We start from the raw sequence: 14605 nt of genomic DNA on the forward strand, positions 1-14605 counted from the left end.
AGCCTCCTGCATGGTTCTCCGGAGGCGTGGAATCCTCTTTTGTAGTGCTGCATAGGCTTCTTCTGCGACTCCTGTGTCCCTGTCCTGTGGGCCTCCTGTGGGGGTTGCCTCTGCTCCTGTGGACTCTCTGTGATGATGAGGGTCCCCTGTGACTCCTCCTCCTGGGTTGAGTCCTCCTGGGCTGTGCTGGTCCCCAGAAGCACCACTTTTCCACTAACCGCGAGTTTGCCTTTGCCAAGGCTTGTTGATGGAATTCCTGCACAGACATCCATCTGCAATCTTCCTTCCAGCTTGAAACATCATCTACATCCATCCGGAACTCCTCTCCGGCTCCAAGGCTGCAGTGCCAACCTGTTCTTCATCAACGTCGACCAACTCCTACAACTACAGCTGGGTGGGTAGTAGCTCCTACTCCTCCTGGACTCCACTGTGACTCTTGGACTTGGTCCCCTCTCTCCAGAGGTCTTCTTTCTTCAGGAATCCACCGCTGGTTTTCTTGCAGTCTTCTCTGGGTGTCTTATTTTTCTTCTTTTCCTCCTTTTGAGTGGTTTGGGGAAAATCCAGTGATTTACTCCTGTATTACCGTTTGCTGGTTGGGCACTGTGTTACTTACCTCTGTAGTTTTCTAATACCCCCAGCCCACCTCTACACATTTTACTTACCTAGGCTGGTGTGCCTTATTTGCATTCCATTTTTAGTATCTGGTTTGTACTCCCCCTAGAGTCACTATCGGTTATTGCTATTTTCACTGTTACCCTTCTAGAATTTTGTGGTGATTTGTTCCAAGGGGCGAAATCCTTGGTGGGGGCTACATCGAGGATGCATTGCTCACTTGGGCACAGAAAGTTTCAATGAGTACTTCCTAGTTCATCAAGAGAGGGCAATTGCAAGTCTCCTTGCATCAAAGTGGCATGCTCTCCGCCTCTGTCGAGGTCACAACTTCTCGCCGCCACAGGTCTACAGATTGGGGGTGTGGGAGGAGGCTGCTTTCCAAAGACACGTAGTCAATCAAATTGCAAATATGATGGCTATGTCAAGAACACAGGTAAGTGCTCTCTAGTTTTTGAAGTGTGGAAGAGCCATAGGGAGCAAATCTCCCATTGATGTGAAGTGTGGTAGTCTGCCAGTGTCCATAGGTGTTCTGTAACTGCATTCCAGAAACTGGCAACCTTCAGGCATGACCATAGCATGTGTTGGAAATCGACACTCCGTAAGCGGCAACGTGGGCATGAGGCATTGGAAAACTTCATTGAACTTCTCAGTAGTTAAGTAGGCTCTATGAAGAACACAGAACTGATTAAGTTTTAGCTGGGTGTTTCTGGAAAATGCAGAGGGGTGTGAACGGGTGTTGTTACACTCAGTTTCCTATAGAAACCAGTTTCCGACCCGGTGCACAGTGCCTTTAAGGGGGTCAGGGTGTGGGCTGTGAGTGTCTTAGCAATCCACTGTACTAGATGTCACCCGTGCCCATGGTGTGCAGGGATTGCATCACATCAATCATGGATGGTGTATCTGTTGCTATCTGCATTATGCGCCAGAGGGCGACAGTCAGCGATTTAGAAGGCAAAAAGTGTGGCTGGGGAATCCCATATGAATTGATAAGGGTCTCAAAGGAAAGTAATCGACCATTTTGTTTTGAGAGAGATTGTCCAGGGTCTCCAAGCTCGGCAGGTGCCACTTTGGAAGGAGAGTTAATGCTTGTGTGCTACCAAGCTGGAACAGGAGTAGTGCCAAGTATGTGTTAACTACCTCTGGTGTCAATGGGGTGGTCAAGTCAGAGTGTTTGACAGCAGTCGGTAAAGGCTTTGTAAATGTTATGTGTAAGAAGTGAGGTGTCGAAGTCCATCTTTATGGTGGTGATAAGGAAATGGATGTGGTCTTCCCTGATCAACCAGGCCAGTGGAGAGCCTGGTGGTTGATCAGCGTGAGTGTGTGCTAAGTATGATTTGAGTGTTACACAGCACAGCAGTTCCAAAAGTATGGCGTGATGGGAGCCTGCTTGTGTTAGGTGGTGGAGCAGGAAGCGCAGCATTTAGTTTGCTCCTTTTCGAGAGCAATGAAAGTTTTCTACCCCAGTGAGTTTTTATTTTAGTTCGCTCTGTGCACCCACCACTGCCCCAATTAAACGGTCCCTGAGCATTAACTTAAAAGCCTCGATTCAATTGTCCTGGAAGATTTATGTTCAAGTATTCAGTAAGCGCTGTCCAAAGCGAAGCTTGGAAGGTTGTGTCCTCCAGCATCTTAGGCCACATCAGCCAAGCAGATCCCAGTAAGTGTGGCTGCCCCAGGTAAGCTGGATTCCCAGGGAATAGTGGTCAGACAAAGTGTGAACCGGATAGTCTGCTCTTGTTACCAAGGGACCCAACCTTTAGGAAGTCAGGATTCTGTCTGGGCGCACACGGAGCCCCGTCTGGAGGTGAGTAAAAAGAGTTGTGCTGTGGAACAGGGCTGTGATGCCACCCAAAGTCTAGGAGGGCCTTGTGATACACCCATTGTGAAAGCGATCTAACATTGCGAGCTGTGGGTGTCTGCAGTAACGGACAGAATGATCTATCAAGTGTTATGTTCAGTACACTGTTGTAATCACGTCTCAACCCCGTGGGCAGGCGCGCCCACTGTGTGAGTTGCGAGAACAACGAGGCCCAGAAGGAGGTCTGCTAAGAATTTGGAGCATATACGCAACTGAGCACCAGGAGGGATCCATCAAGGAGCCCACAGAGCAGCACATATCTGCGCTCTTTGTAATGGACAGTGGTTAATACCTGAATGGCAGGCCTGCTTTGATACAATTCAGCGCCCCCCTCGCATATGCAGAGTAGACAGTAGAAAAAATCTGCCCTCTCCACCTTCGCTGGAGAAGCAAAGCTTCCAGAATTGTAAAATTAGTTTTCTGTGAGAAAGCTATATGTGTATTTCTGCATTTTTGGTAGGACAATACAGAGTACTAATTGCAAGCTATTTGCAGGCTAAACATATTCCATATCAATATTTTGCAGTCTGTAGATGATCTAACACTGTTGTGTGACATCAAGAGGGTGACTAAGGTTGGAGCAGAGTATCTTACTTGGAAGGGTTATAGCAAAAAAATCCTTTCCTTTTTGTAAAACCCAGAAACTGTGAGGGGCAGAGAGCAAATGGCTCTCTGTCTAAACTGGGAGAACTACTCAGGAAACCTCTCATGAGGGTGAGACAGTTCTAAAAGGTTGTGATATCAGAATGCCGTACATTATCCCATTGTTCAGATGCTATGTGGGCCATGTAAGTGCTTGTGGGATCATTCCTAAAGGCATGGAATGAACAGAAGACAAGTGGAGGGAGTCACATGTCAAGTGCATACATGTGGCATGGTGAGGTTTTGTAGTAGAGGCAAGTGGGGTTCATGTAGAAGGCAGCAGCAGAAGAGGAGGAAGGAAAGGTGGATAAACAATGAAACACTGGCAGCGGTACAGATCAGAATTAATAAATAACAGGGGATATCAAAGCAGGTGGTCTGCCATATGTGGTGTAATGTCCCAGATGCCCCCCCACTGCCAGTGATGAGAGGTAGGAAGAGGTGGATTCAGCATCACTGGACAAGGCCACCGGGTCCGGACTCAGAGCCTCCAAGTGTGTCAAAAGGTGCTCGCAATTTCCAATGCGAGCACTGGCTCTCCTCCTCCTGACTGTTCGTGGGTCATCTCTCACTGCTCCCCGGACTCAGTGTGGCAACAGGATCCTTAGATCCCAGACTCAGTGCTGTGACGGGATCCACAGATCCCACCATTCGCACCTTCAGGGCTGGCGAACACTAGTCCCCTTGTGTTTCAAGCCTGCTGAGGCAGAATGCACCTCCGTCCAATCCCAGGCTGCCGCCAGGTCTACAAATAGGTTTGATGTTTTCTGGACAGTAATACGGAGCTTCTCTGGCAATAACAGCAAGTACTTCATCCCAAACGCCTGCAGTTTCAATTGAATGCCAGGGCTCATTCCTCTGCCAGAATATTCCTCCCTGACTTTGATGAGGCTGATTACGCTGCGGATGGCATGGATATTTTCACGGATGACAAAATGCAGAGGCAGAGCTCAAGGATTATCTGGCTACCACCCTGGCCTGCCCACCCTATGCCACCGTCTCTCACCAGTCTCCTACAGCCCCCACTACCTAATCAATATTATGCACAAGCAAGCCTCCGAGAACATAGTACATTCTTTAGGTCCTTAGTTCTCTCAAGACATGACAGAGGCATTTTTCTCCACATAGGCACACAGAAAGTACAACTCAACCATTGAAGGTTGTTCAGCATTCAGTGGCATGCATTGTCACTGAAAGTAAACTATTCTAATACATCACTCATTCCACTAGGGCTTCATCAGCTTCTTACTGAAGGTAGGTCAACTTACCAAAATGGCCTGTGCTACTTGCAAAATCTAACACAATGGCACTCCTTATTATATGACCAAATAGCTGAAAATCCCTAGTGACCAGCAGTCTCTCTGAAGATCTAAGGTCTACTACTTACTACTGGAACCTTCTCCCTCCACTCTCCACACTAACATTCCTTCAATAAAATTCAAGAAGGACAACTCTTCCAAACTTGTCTTTTTCAACTGATCTGTCTGACAATTAGCCAGACTGTGGCAGTTCCAACCATACCATCTGTTCTTCATGATTCAAAATCACCAATTTGATTTGCTGCCCACTTCTCTTCTCCTACTATGATACATTCCATCCCTTCTCAGCCTAATGTAAGGCTTTAAAACTTTGGAGTATATTCTCTCTTTGCACAAACCTATATTATTGCACCACTTCATTTAATAAAATGTTGCTCTTTATTTTAGAAAGTTTCACTTTTTATATTGCAAATCTTTGCCCTAGCATTCTGTAAATATTAAGCCCATATGTGAATATTTGTGGGGTTTCTATCTGATCAGGTAACTTTGCTCCTTATAGTTTTCTTTTTATTACTTGCTTAAGCAATTTGCAACTAGCTTATAATAGATGTTCCTTCTTCTCTGTAAGGTTGATATGTATATATGTATAAAGCACACATGGCCTGGACCAGGTCCAGGCTATAACAAGCTACGCACATAAAATATATAAAAATAGGCAAGCATTCTAAATCACCATCAAAACTGGTCTCCTAATTGTTATAATTACTAATAGAATATCATCAGTGATCACTATACTGTTTCCTAAATAATGGTCTTTCACAAGAGTAGCAATGAAAGCAAGAAAATAAGAACCTGACACCAGAAGTGGACAAAACTTAAGGGAGAACATAGGCGTTAATTGGGCCACTCCTTTCTTTAAAATAATTTCAGTGGAATGTAAGATAACATCACCAAAAGGAAATTAAGGAGGTTATGCTAATAGATAGTCTTACACTACCTTAGAATGGTGCTCAACTTAAAAACAAGTTTAGCTATGAATGTACATGCAATTCAGAAGGCTGAGAGCCAACCTCTGGGACTAATATTCAATTTTTTATTTTTAGAATTTCAGTCAACACTCTGGAGAAATGTCAAATTAAGGCTCATCTTAAAGAAATAGTGAAGAAGGCACTAACCTCTGCAGTTGTCTCATCAGCTGATTCAAGGCCTCTTGGAGTGGGGTTTGTTCCTCTTCAAAGACAGCAAAGCAGAAAAAAACATTTCAGAACAAGTTCACCACTTGGATCAAAACATGGCATTTTGGAGAACTTTACAAATATTTCAAAGGGAACCGGTATATGGTAGTCTTTGGAAGAAGCTTTCTGAGCTGACTGCATCATGTATGCATCACTCAAAGGGGACGTTTTTTGCTCCTTCTCCCAGTAACATTATAGAGAACCAAAGGAATATTCACATTTGAATATATGAAATATTTGAGACTGTGCAACAAACATTCACAATATATAGGCGAATCCAGATATTACAACTTTAGATAGTAGTCGTGACACTACTGAGGTTTTTTTTCTTATCAATTTACCGTTACAAGATAGAAGATAACCAATGTTGGAGTAGTAAATTAAAAATGTATAACAAATGTGTGCAAGTACATTATTAAGAAGGTATGGCAGAAAACTGTAGACAATAGGCCCCCAGAAAAACAAAAAATATAACATGGGAGTCTAAGGAGCAATGAGTGAGAACAACAGATCCCTGCTAAAAACAGAACAGTATGGGAACAATTAATATGGCGAAGAGAGGGACCAAAATAAATAAAAAAATAAAAAAATAAAAAGCTTAGTTTGTCAGGCCACGGGTTGCAACAGATGAGTTTGGGTGGCGGTGGAGTTCGGAGGTGGAAACAACATACAGGGGAGGGTGGGGCACAGAGGTCTTTTAGAGAGACCTAAAAAGCGACTTCGCTGCATGACCCTCCAAGAACTAGGATCTGTGGTCAAGCATACAAATTAAGACACCACTAAATAATTAGAGACCTACCATGGATGCCAACACAGATGTCAAGGGTATGTAATTGTGTGCTCCGGACAGATGCCAAAACATCACTTTAAATTAGGAGGTGCGAATAAAAAACTGAAAGGACACTATCTTTTATGTGTACATACATGTAGGCATGCAAACATGGAGACCAAGTCGAAATTATACTAATTTGTATTTTTTAGATTTGTCAGAATGAGGTTTAGCGGAAAGTTGGAAAGAAATTATTAAGAACACATTTTTTTTATCTGGAATACTTTGTGCTTTTTCAAATGGGAAGATTGTGTGTTTTCTCAAGAGGTAGAAAGGCAGAAATATTCTTTGTTGACAAAAACAATTGTATTTGAAGAACGGCATGACTCGTGTTCAACACACAATAAAGTAATATCGGTTTCTTACATAGATCTAATTTTTGAAGCTATTTTCCCTGACAAATAAATAGTTGTATCAAATATACCCAATGTACACATGGTAGTTTCAATAACGGAGTATTAAATGTGGGGTGCCCCATATTTCTGGTGCAGAAACAGCACAAATACTTGGGAAATCGGAAAGACACCAAAGTCTTGGAACTAGATCGCACATGCCTTTACTGTCATCACCAGCACACTGTAGATGAAGAGCTACATAACTTGTCGTGTTCTGGTGTTTGTACACTCGCCCGCCACTCTTACAGTGACTGGTGCAAGTGGCACTCAGTGACATATGAGTGAGGTTATAGGGTGGGGTCATTAGAGTTACGGAAGGAAACAAAGACTGACGGAACTAATAGCTGTGATTTTTATTTTTATAAAGGAAATCATTTGTCATATTAGGCACAAATAGATTAGCAAATGCATGCCTGATACACGTCTAAGTTTCAAGCACAAATGCGTGAGAACTAGTCTTACTGATTGAATGAGTGAGTCCCGCGGAAAGATTGCTTCCATGAGGCCATCTTTGTGAAAGGGAGCCTGATTATAGTTATAATAATCACATGACTTATCGAGGAATGTGTTTAACTGCAAGATAGCTACAGTTTTAATTTTAAGAAGTTTTATGGAGCCTTTCTTTCCCACCCAAAACACTATTTTATTTAAAAATGACTCATAACATATCACGCATTTAAACGCTTATATTTAGGATCATATTTCACATATGCATATAATGCAGAAAGTATTTATTTTGGAGATGAATGCCTTCTTTTCAAAATGACCTCTGTATTCACCAAAAAGTGCCTGTTTAATGCTGAAAACAATGCACTTTAGGCACTGCAAGGGAGGCATTCCCTGTGAGGTACAATGACTCACCAAACAGCCATGGAGTGACGGAGAGTTTACCAATCTGAAGTCTACCTTGTGTTTAATACCTGAAGAGTAGTGACATTAACTATAGTACACTATTGCACTCAAATTAGACCTAACAAGGGGGCCGAGTATAGCTTTATTGAAAGTGGTGCAAGACAAAAGTGTGCACAGCTACATCAACACGAGGCACTGAAAGTCCTAGTTTCACTTATCAGTCCACGGTCTACTATTGACAGCTTGGCATAGACAAGTCACACAGCTGAGCAGGTTTGGTTTTACTCACTGCAACTACAGAAAAGGTATGGGTACTAAACATCAGAATGCTACAATTAACTGCAGGAAGCTGGTTCTTTATATAGTGAACCAAAATGAGGTATACTGTGCAAAGACTCCCGGTATTCACTTCTAAGTCGACATGGGCTTGCTCTAGCAATTCCAAGGTGCTCTCTTAGGGGGTAGTGTATTTCAGCAGCCTTAAGCTTATCAGAGAGGAGTGTTAGACATCTGCTGCATGCATACAGTCAATAAACAATATACATGACTCAGTAAGGAGATCCATGACACACCGGACCGGTCCAGCTAGAACAGTGGTCTCCAAACTTTTTAATGTCTCCCCCCAAGTTGAAAAATTTAAATCATTAGGCTCCCCCCCCACAGAATTTTTCACAATTATTTTATAAAGATAGCAAAGTTTAAATATGTCTATACCTATTTAAAAATTGCAGTTAAGTGCTGTTACGTTTTTAAAAATGCAATAACATGCTTCTGCTTAAAACAAAGGCCTGTTATCTGTCTAATGCTTCTTTTGGCCAGATTTTGGCATCCCCCTAGGACCACTTGAGGCCCCCCAGGGGGGCCCGCCCCCCAGTTTGAAGACCTCTGGGTTAGAAAGATGCTCCAAGCTGGGACTGGGGAACCAGTCCAGCTGAACCAACAAGGGGGCTCAGGTCTTACGATGCTTGGGGACATAGGGACACCTTTGGTTTTCTTCTCCTCAGGCCGACTCGGCCAGGTGCAGAGGTGTCCTCAAGCATCTGTTTTTTGTCACCGGGTTACTCGAGATAGAGTGGGGCCTGCACAAAGAGGCTGCAGGTGGTGTTGCGAAGTCCACAGTTGGCAAACCTAAGGTGAGCTCTGTCGCTGGCGGGTCGGGACCATTTTGGCACCGATGGCGCACTTCAACTCAGGGTAGGGGGTACTGGTACTTTCTGGTGTTTGGTACTAGTGGTCCGGAATCCCCGCAGTTTTTCTGGGGAGCCTGCAAAATGCAGGGCAGCACCTCTGCTACTCCAAGGAGTTTCTAGGTCTTGGTTGAAGGCTGGTAGTCCTTCTCCCAAGCCTTTGGAGGCATATGCAGTTGCAGGACAAGTTGTTTTTGGCAGAATTGTTGAGGACAGCAGGCAGGCCAGCGGGGCTGGGAGAAAAGCCAACTGCTGGGCTTCTGTTCTTGCTGTTGCGACTCTTAAGGGTCCATCTTCTTCCTTCAAGTTGGTAGGATCTGATTTTCTGGAAACAGTGGCTCCCCTAAATACTGAATTTGGGGGCGTTAGGGAAGAGTAGAAAATGGGCTACTTACCCTTGCGATCACTACGCCCCTTATATGGCATAACCCTGTCACAGAGTTCCTAGTTCTGCCATCACCAAGATAGCAGACTTTCAAATTTCGTGTCTAAATCAGGTAGCTCATCTTAGGGGTGGAACTGGCCTGAAGGTGGACATGCCTCGCTGACTAATAATTTTCCCACCTGTCCAGGTGCCAAAGGGGCCCGGGTCGTGCGATGGGCATGTTGGCATCACTTCACCTCTCAAGGAAGCCAGATTTGCATACCAAAGGCATAGGCTATTTGATGCCCCCCACCTAGCAATGCTAATTCGCAAGTCATTCTGTTGGAAGGGGTGTGTAACACCCCTGCCAAAGCAAGCTTTGTTCCTGACCGCCTGAGAGGAGAGGGTCAGGGTCAGAAACGTGTCTGTTGGTGGCAGTCTGGTTAAGACCAGTCAGCCAGCATAACAGCTGTTGGTAGGTTTTTCACGGAGCACCTCTAAAGTGCCCTCTGGGTGCACGCATGAATAAATCCATCACTAGAATCAGTTAGGGATTATTAAAACGAGGTGTTTGATGCCATACATCCCTATTTTCAGTGAAACCATCATGTAGCTGGGGAACTCGTATTTACCAGTGTCCAGCACATGTACTTCAAATGGCTTCCCTGATCACTTACTATGTCTAAGAATCGACAAAAACATGGTGGGCGTATCTGCTCTTGCAGCTGTGACCACTCATGCAATATAATGCACCCCGCCTTAGGGCTGGAAGGCCTGCTGTAAGGGTGACTTACATATACCGTATGCAGAGTTAGTGGGCATAGCCCACAGGCTGTGTGCCATGTCGTGTTTTTCCTTTTTACTGCACCAAGACACGCAGTCTCCATGAGCTAGGTGAGGGGTCCCAGAGGGTGGCACAATACATGCTGCAGCTCCTGGAGACCCTCTTTGGTACCCATGCCCTAGTTACATGGGGTACCATTTACTAGGGACTTAAAGGGAGGGGGCACAGGAGTTGCCAACTGAGGGAACAATTGTGCATTTGTGGGGAAAGAACACTGGCTCTGGTGACCTGTTTAGTAGGAACCCAGTGCACTTCAGTCAAAATTGCATCAAATACCAGGCAGAACGTGCGGACCTACTGCAACAAAATCCTAGTCTCCTACATTAACCAAATGATCCTTCCTAGAAAGTCGAGGGACTAGTACAGCAGGAAAAGGGTAACTCCATTCAACAGGGAAGATACGTTTTGATGGAACAATTTATTACTTGCAATAAATAATAAACCAAGTAAGAATAGCATCTAAAATCAAGAAGCAAAAACAATTTATATCGGGGAACAAAACTATACAAATATGAGGTTTTTATGCAAACAAAGGCTATTTTCAGGAGTAATGATTAACACAAAGAACACAGCATGTATATTCAATGTGTTAGTTCACATTCTTGTAGTGCTGAGGAAGACGCATTCCAGCACTTCTTTTTCTCCAGTGATCTTGGTGGAATTAAAGGCCGATCCCAGAAACATCTGTGATTTGCTTAAATGCCCCATGGATTTCATTTTCATCGTCCTCCATTTGGCTGCCATGTTTTTTTAAAACAGCTTTTCCTGGTGCTGCCTGGGACTGGCTCACTTGCCCATGTAGTTTCATATGTTTTTCTGGAGAAGCCTGTTCCTCCTCTGCTTCTCTATTTTCCCAACTGGTAAAATCTCTTGATTGCAGATAATAGGCCTTGCTGTACCTGAGGACATCTCTTTTGCCTCCAGCAGGCACACAGGAAGCCCAGGAGTACACACACACACACACTAACTAGCTCATTTCACCCTGTCAAACGTTAGCATTCAGGATTAGGAACCAATTTATTCTATTAACCTTAATTATTTGAAGGTTTCATCAATGCAGTCATTTTGTAAGTAAATGTTAATTGCTGGCATATTATACTGCCTTCCAAATAAAATACATTTTGAACCATTCATTAAGATGTTTACTCGTCATTAGTTACAACATGCATGTTGTCCTAGCAAGTCAGAATATTAAATGCTCTAGAATGAGGACTGTATGCATTTCAAGCAGAGAAAAAGTCAATATAACTGATCTAGTTCCTTTCAGTTGGGAAAAAAGGTGAGTATAAATTTTTTTTTGAGGCTGTTCTAAAGCTGCAGCATCAAAGGGGGTGGGGTGAGTTGAGGGGGAGCGGGGCACAGAAGAAATTACTTTCCATGTAGGCAAAAGGTAATCCATGAAATTGCACGACTTTCAGAATCAAAGAAAGGTGTATATTTTTCATAACTGCCACATTGCCTGTTTGACAACCATCCTTGAAGACCAATACCATCCTTCAAATGTTCAAACATCACATTTTAAAGATACCATTTGAAGCAGCCATTAAATGAATTTGTTTGCAACAGGTTTACAGTTCATAAAGAGGAGCAGAAGAAATGGCAAGGCAACTATATGTTCAAATGTCCCTTACCTTCTGGTTTTACTAGCTTTAGATGTGGAGTCTCCAAATTCATTGGGCTATGAAGCATGAAATCTGCATCACACTCGCTATCAGTGTGGCCTCGATCCTTCTTTCTCTCACTCTTTGTCTGGGGAAAATGGAGATGAAATCAAAGCAAAGAATGTTAAAAGGCTGCAACACAAGAATAATATGTTAGCACAAACAAGTAGCCCTCACATGACACAACGGCGAGGGAGGACTGCTTTATCACCCAGGTATGGGCAGCATACACAGCAGCTAAAACCAAGATTTTTTACGGCCAGTTACAACGGACCCATGACCCTTCAGCTTTGTTTTGGCTCATCGACAAGTTGTGTAGGAGATCTGCACCTGCTCTAATCAAGTTCAAATAGTATCTATGGACTTCAACGTAAGATCACAGAGACAGCAAAGGACTACACATGTTACAGGTTATATGTACAATTCCCACTGATAACTTACCAGCCTATGCAGAGCAGATGCAGACAGTCTTTAGTGTGTTTGAGGATTATTCAAATTTTATGGTATTATGTCTCTTCTGAAGACAACAAGCATGATGCATTTGTGAAATGACGTTTCACAAAGCCATCCCTTAACTTCCATCCACCTCCCTGCTTTTTGTAAGCACACTGGTAGATACATTCATCACCCAACAGCTACAGCAACACATTGCACATGATAAACATGTTGAATGTTGCCTACCAGCTGTCTACCCCACTTCAGACCATTGAGAGTTGTACCAAGGAGCTCTCTGACTAAATGTTGTTAATCTGTGGTGTTGATGGAGAAGATGCACTTGTTTTCCTGAACTTGAACCACCCTCACCCATCCAGCCATCCTTCTTCAGATCCTAAATAAAAAAGCACGCCAATAGCAGATGTTCTTAACTGGGTCCTTCCCACACAAGGGACTTGACCTAATCAGTGGGTTTGGGAGGTCACTGATACAAACTGTCCCCAATAACCCAACGGGTGCCATCAACTCATTTACCCCTTTCTTTAGATATATGCATGTTCTAACTTGCCACTGTAGTTGCTTCAATTCAGTGGCCTCATGTTTCTTGCAATATAATTGAAACCAAAATATTTACAAACGTCCAGGGCTGCCAACTGCACAAACTCATGCCAGCCAACCAACTTAGTATTATTGAAATAAATAGAAAACTCTTGCTGATTCGGTCGATGTCAAAAAATCCATGCAAGACTAAAATCCTTAGCTCCATACCATTTTTCACATGTACCAGAAACTAGCCGTGTGTCATGTTCCTGAAGTTAGGTTTGATTAGCAATGTTCTTCTTGATTTTACATTTGCTCTTCTCTGTTTGGCACATTAAAACTACTACGCAGACTAAAGTAAATCAATTCATAACGGAAAAATATAGACCTTCCTTTTTCAGGAACAGAACAATGGCTACGCTGGAGTGAATAGAGTGACTTGATAAATATACAGTTATATAATCAAATCCAAGCACATATCAATAAGGTTCCGTGCACAACAATAGATCCAATAAATGAAGAGACAACAAACAAATGGCAAAAAGGCTTTGAATAGAACTGAACTAGTTATTTTAAGAGTTTAGAAATGAATAGCATAGGACTATTTATAAACATTTGATGTGGCGAATAAAAGCTCAACAAAGTTGTAAACATAGTGTTTGTTGTCAAAGTTGAAATACTAAATCTTCAACCACTACTGCATTGCTAATGTATGGAGAATATTATTACGTCACTTTGGGTATGTGGAACTCTGGTACAAAATGTCATGTTTTAATGCCTAATTGCAACTATTTTTCTGAACGTTTCTTGACCTAAGGGAACAACACATATATTTAATGCATGCCAGTTTCTTTGGTATTTTGTTTGTTGGGAGGCCATGTTTTATAGTTTGCTCTAAAAAGGAGGCCCTTCAATTGTTCATCTCTGCCCTCAGATGTACATATATGCAAACCAAAAATAGAAAATATGCTGAGCGACATTCTAATTGACATACTAATTACTGGTACCATTTCACTGTGGATTTTTCTTTCCATTGTATAGCTTGCATCTGCATTTTATTAACACAAATTTTGGCTAGTAAAATATCAGAGAACAATTATGGGATGCACCAGATCTCCCTGAAATATTACCATTTCATAGATCTACGACCATTTGAAACAGCCTGACCACCAGGTTTGGATGATCAATGGCTGCATTCACGGACATTATTACATCAAAATATGACAAGAGTGGGCAATGGTCACTTTAGATTGAAGGTTTAACCTAAAAAAATGTAATGTATAACACTATGTTTTTGCCTTATTCAGGTTCCTCTTTTTTTCCTGGCTAGCTTTAACTTCTAAGCATTGAAAATCATTAACATTAGTGCCTAGGCACCATCCTATCAATAGCTATTCACAATGACATGTTTACGATCATTATGCCAGAGCCAGAATTATGTTAGTGTGAACACCAAAAACGCAAGCATAGCCACAATATTTTTTAAGTTGCCAACATTCTGCAGTGTCCAGCATTACAGAAGACGTTGGTGCCTTAGATGTCCACAATATATCAAGAATGACCACAATTGCGAAATTAATGTCCACAATATGGCAAGATTTGACACCATACTGCCTCAACTATCTCAGTGGCATGGGTGCCCCTAATATATTCAATAGGCCAGGAATTACCATCAAACTGCCAGGACTCCTGTTATGTCAGGGGTGGGCACCATTGTGTTGTGCTGTGTGGAGAACGACAACCATTCTATCAGGACCACCATTATGCAAAATAGGCAACCTCATTTCATGGGTGTCAACAAAATCTAAGGAATTACCATCACTATGTGTATTTATGCTGAGGGGGTGGGGTCACGGATACCCACAATGTGTCAAAAAATAGAACCATTAGGG

The 14605-nt window shown here is 42.8% G+C and overlaps 1 protein-coding gene across 2 annotated transcripts in view; it reads right to left on the minus strand.

Moving 5' to 3' along the window:
- Positions 1–14605, minus strand: part of BRD7 (bromodomain containing 7) — a 361283-nt gene that overhangs the window by 312359 nt on the left and 34319 nt on the right. Inside the window, exons 3-4 of one of the 2 annotated variants that reach the window (XM_069215540.1) lie at positions 11709–11826; positions 5547–5601 (exon numbers count right to left, since the gene is read on the minus strand). In XM_069215540.1, the coding sequence (XP_069071641.1) occupies positions 5547–5601; positions 11709–11826 (173 nt within the window). Of the gene's footprint in view, positions 1–5546; positions 5602–11708; positions 11829–14605 lie in introns of both variants that reach the window. The other variant, XM_069215541.1, reaches the window with a different exon arrangement.

Source organism: Pleurodeles waltl, chromosome 12, assembly GCF_031143425.1.
Source record: "Pleurodeles waltl isolate 20211129_DDA chromosome 12, aPleWal1.hap1.20221129, whole genome shotgun sequence".
Taxonomy (NCBI): Eukaryota; Metazoa; Chordata; class Amphibia; order Caudata; family Salamandridae; genus Pleurodeles; species Pleurodeles waltl.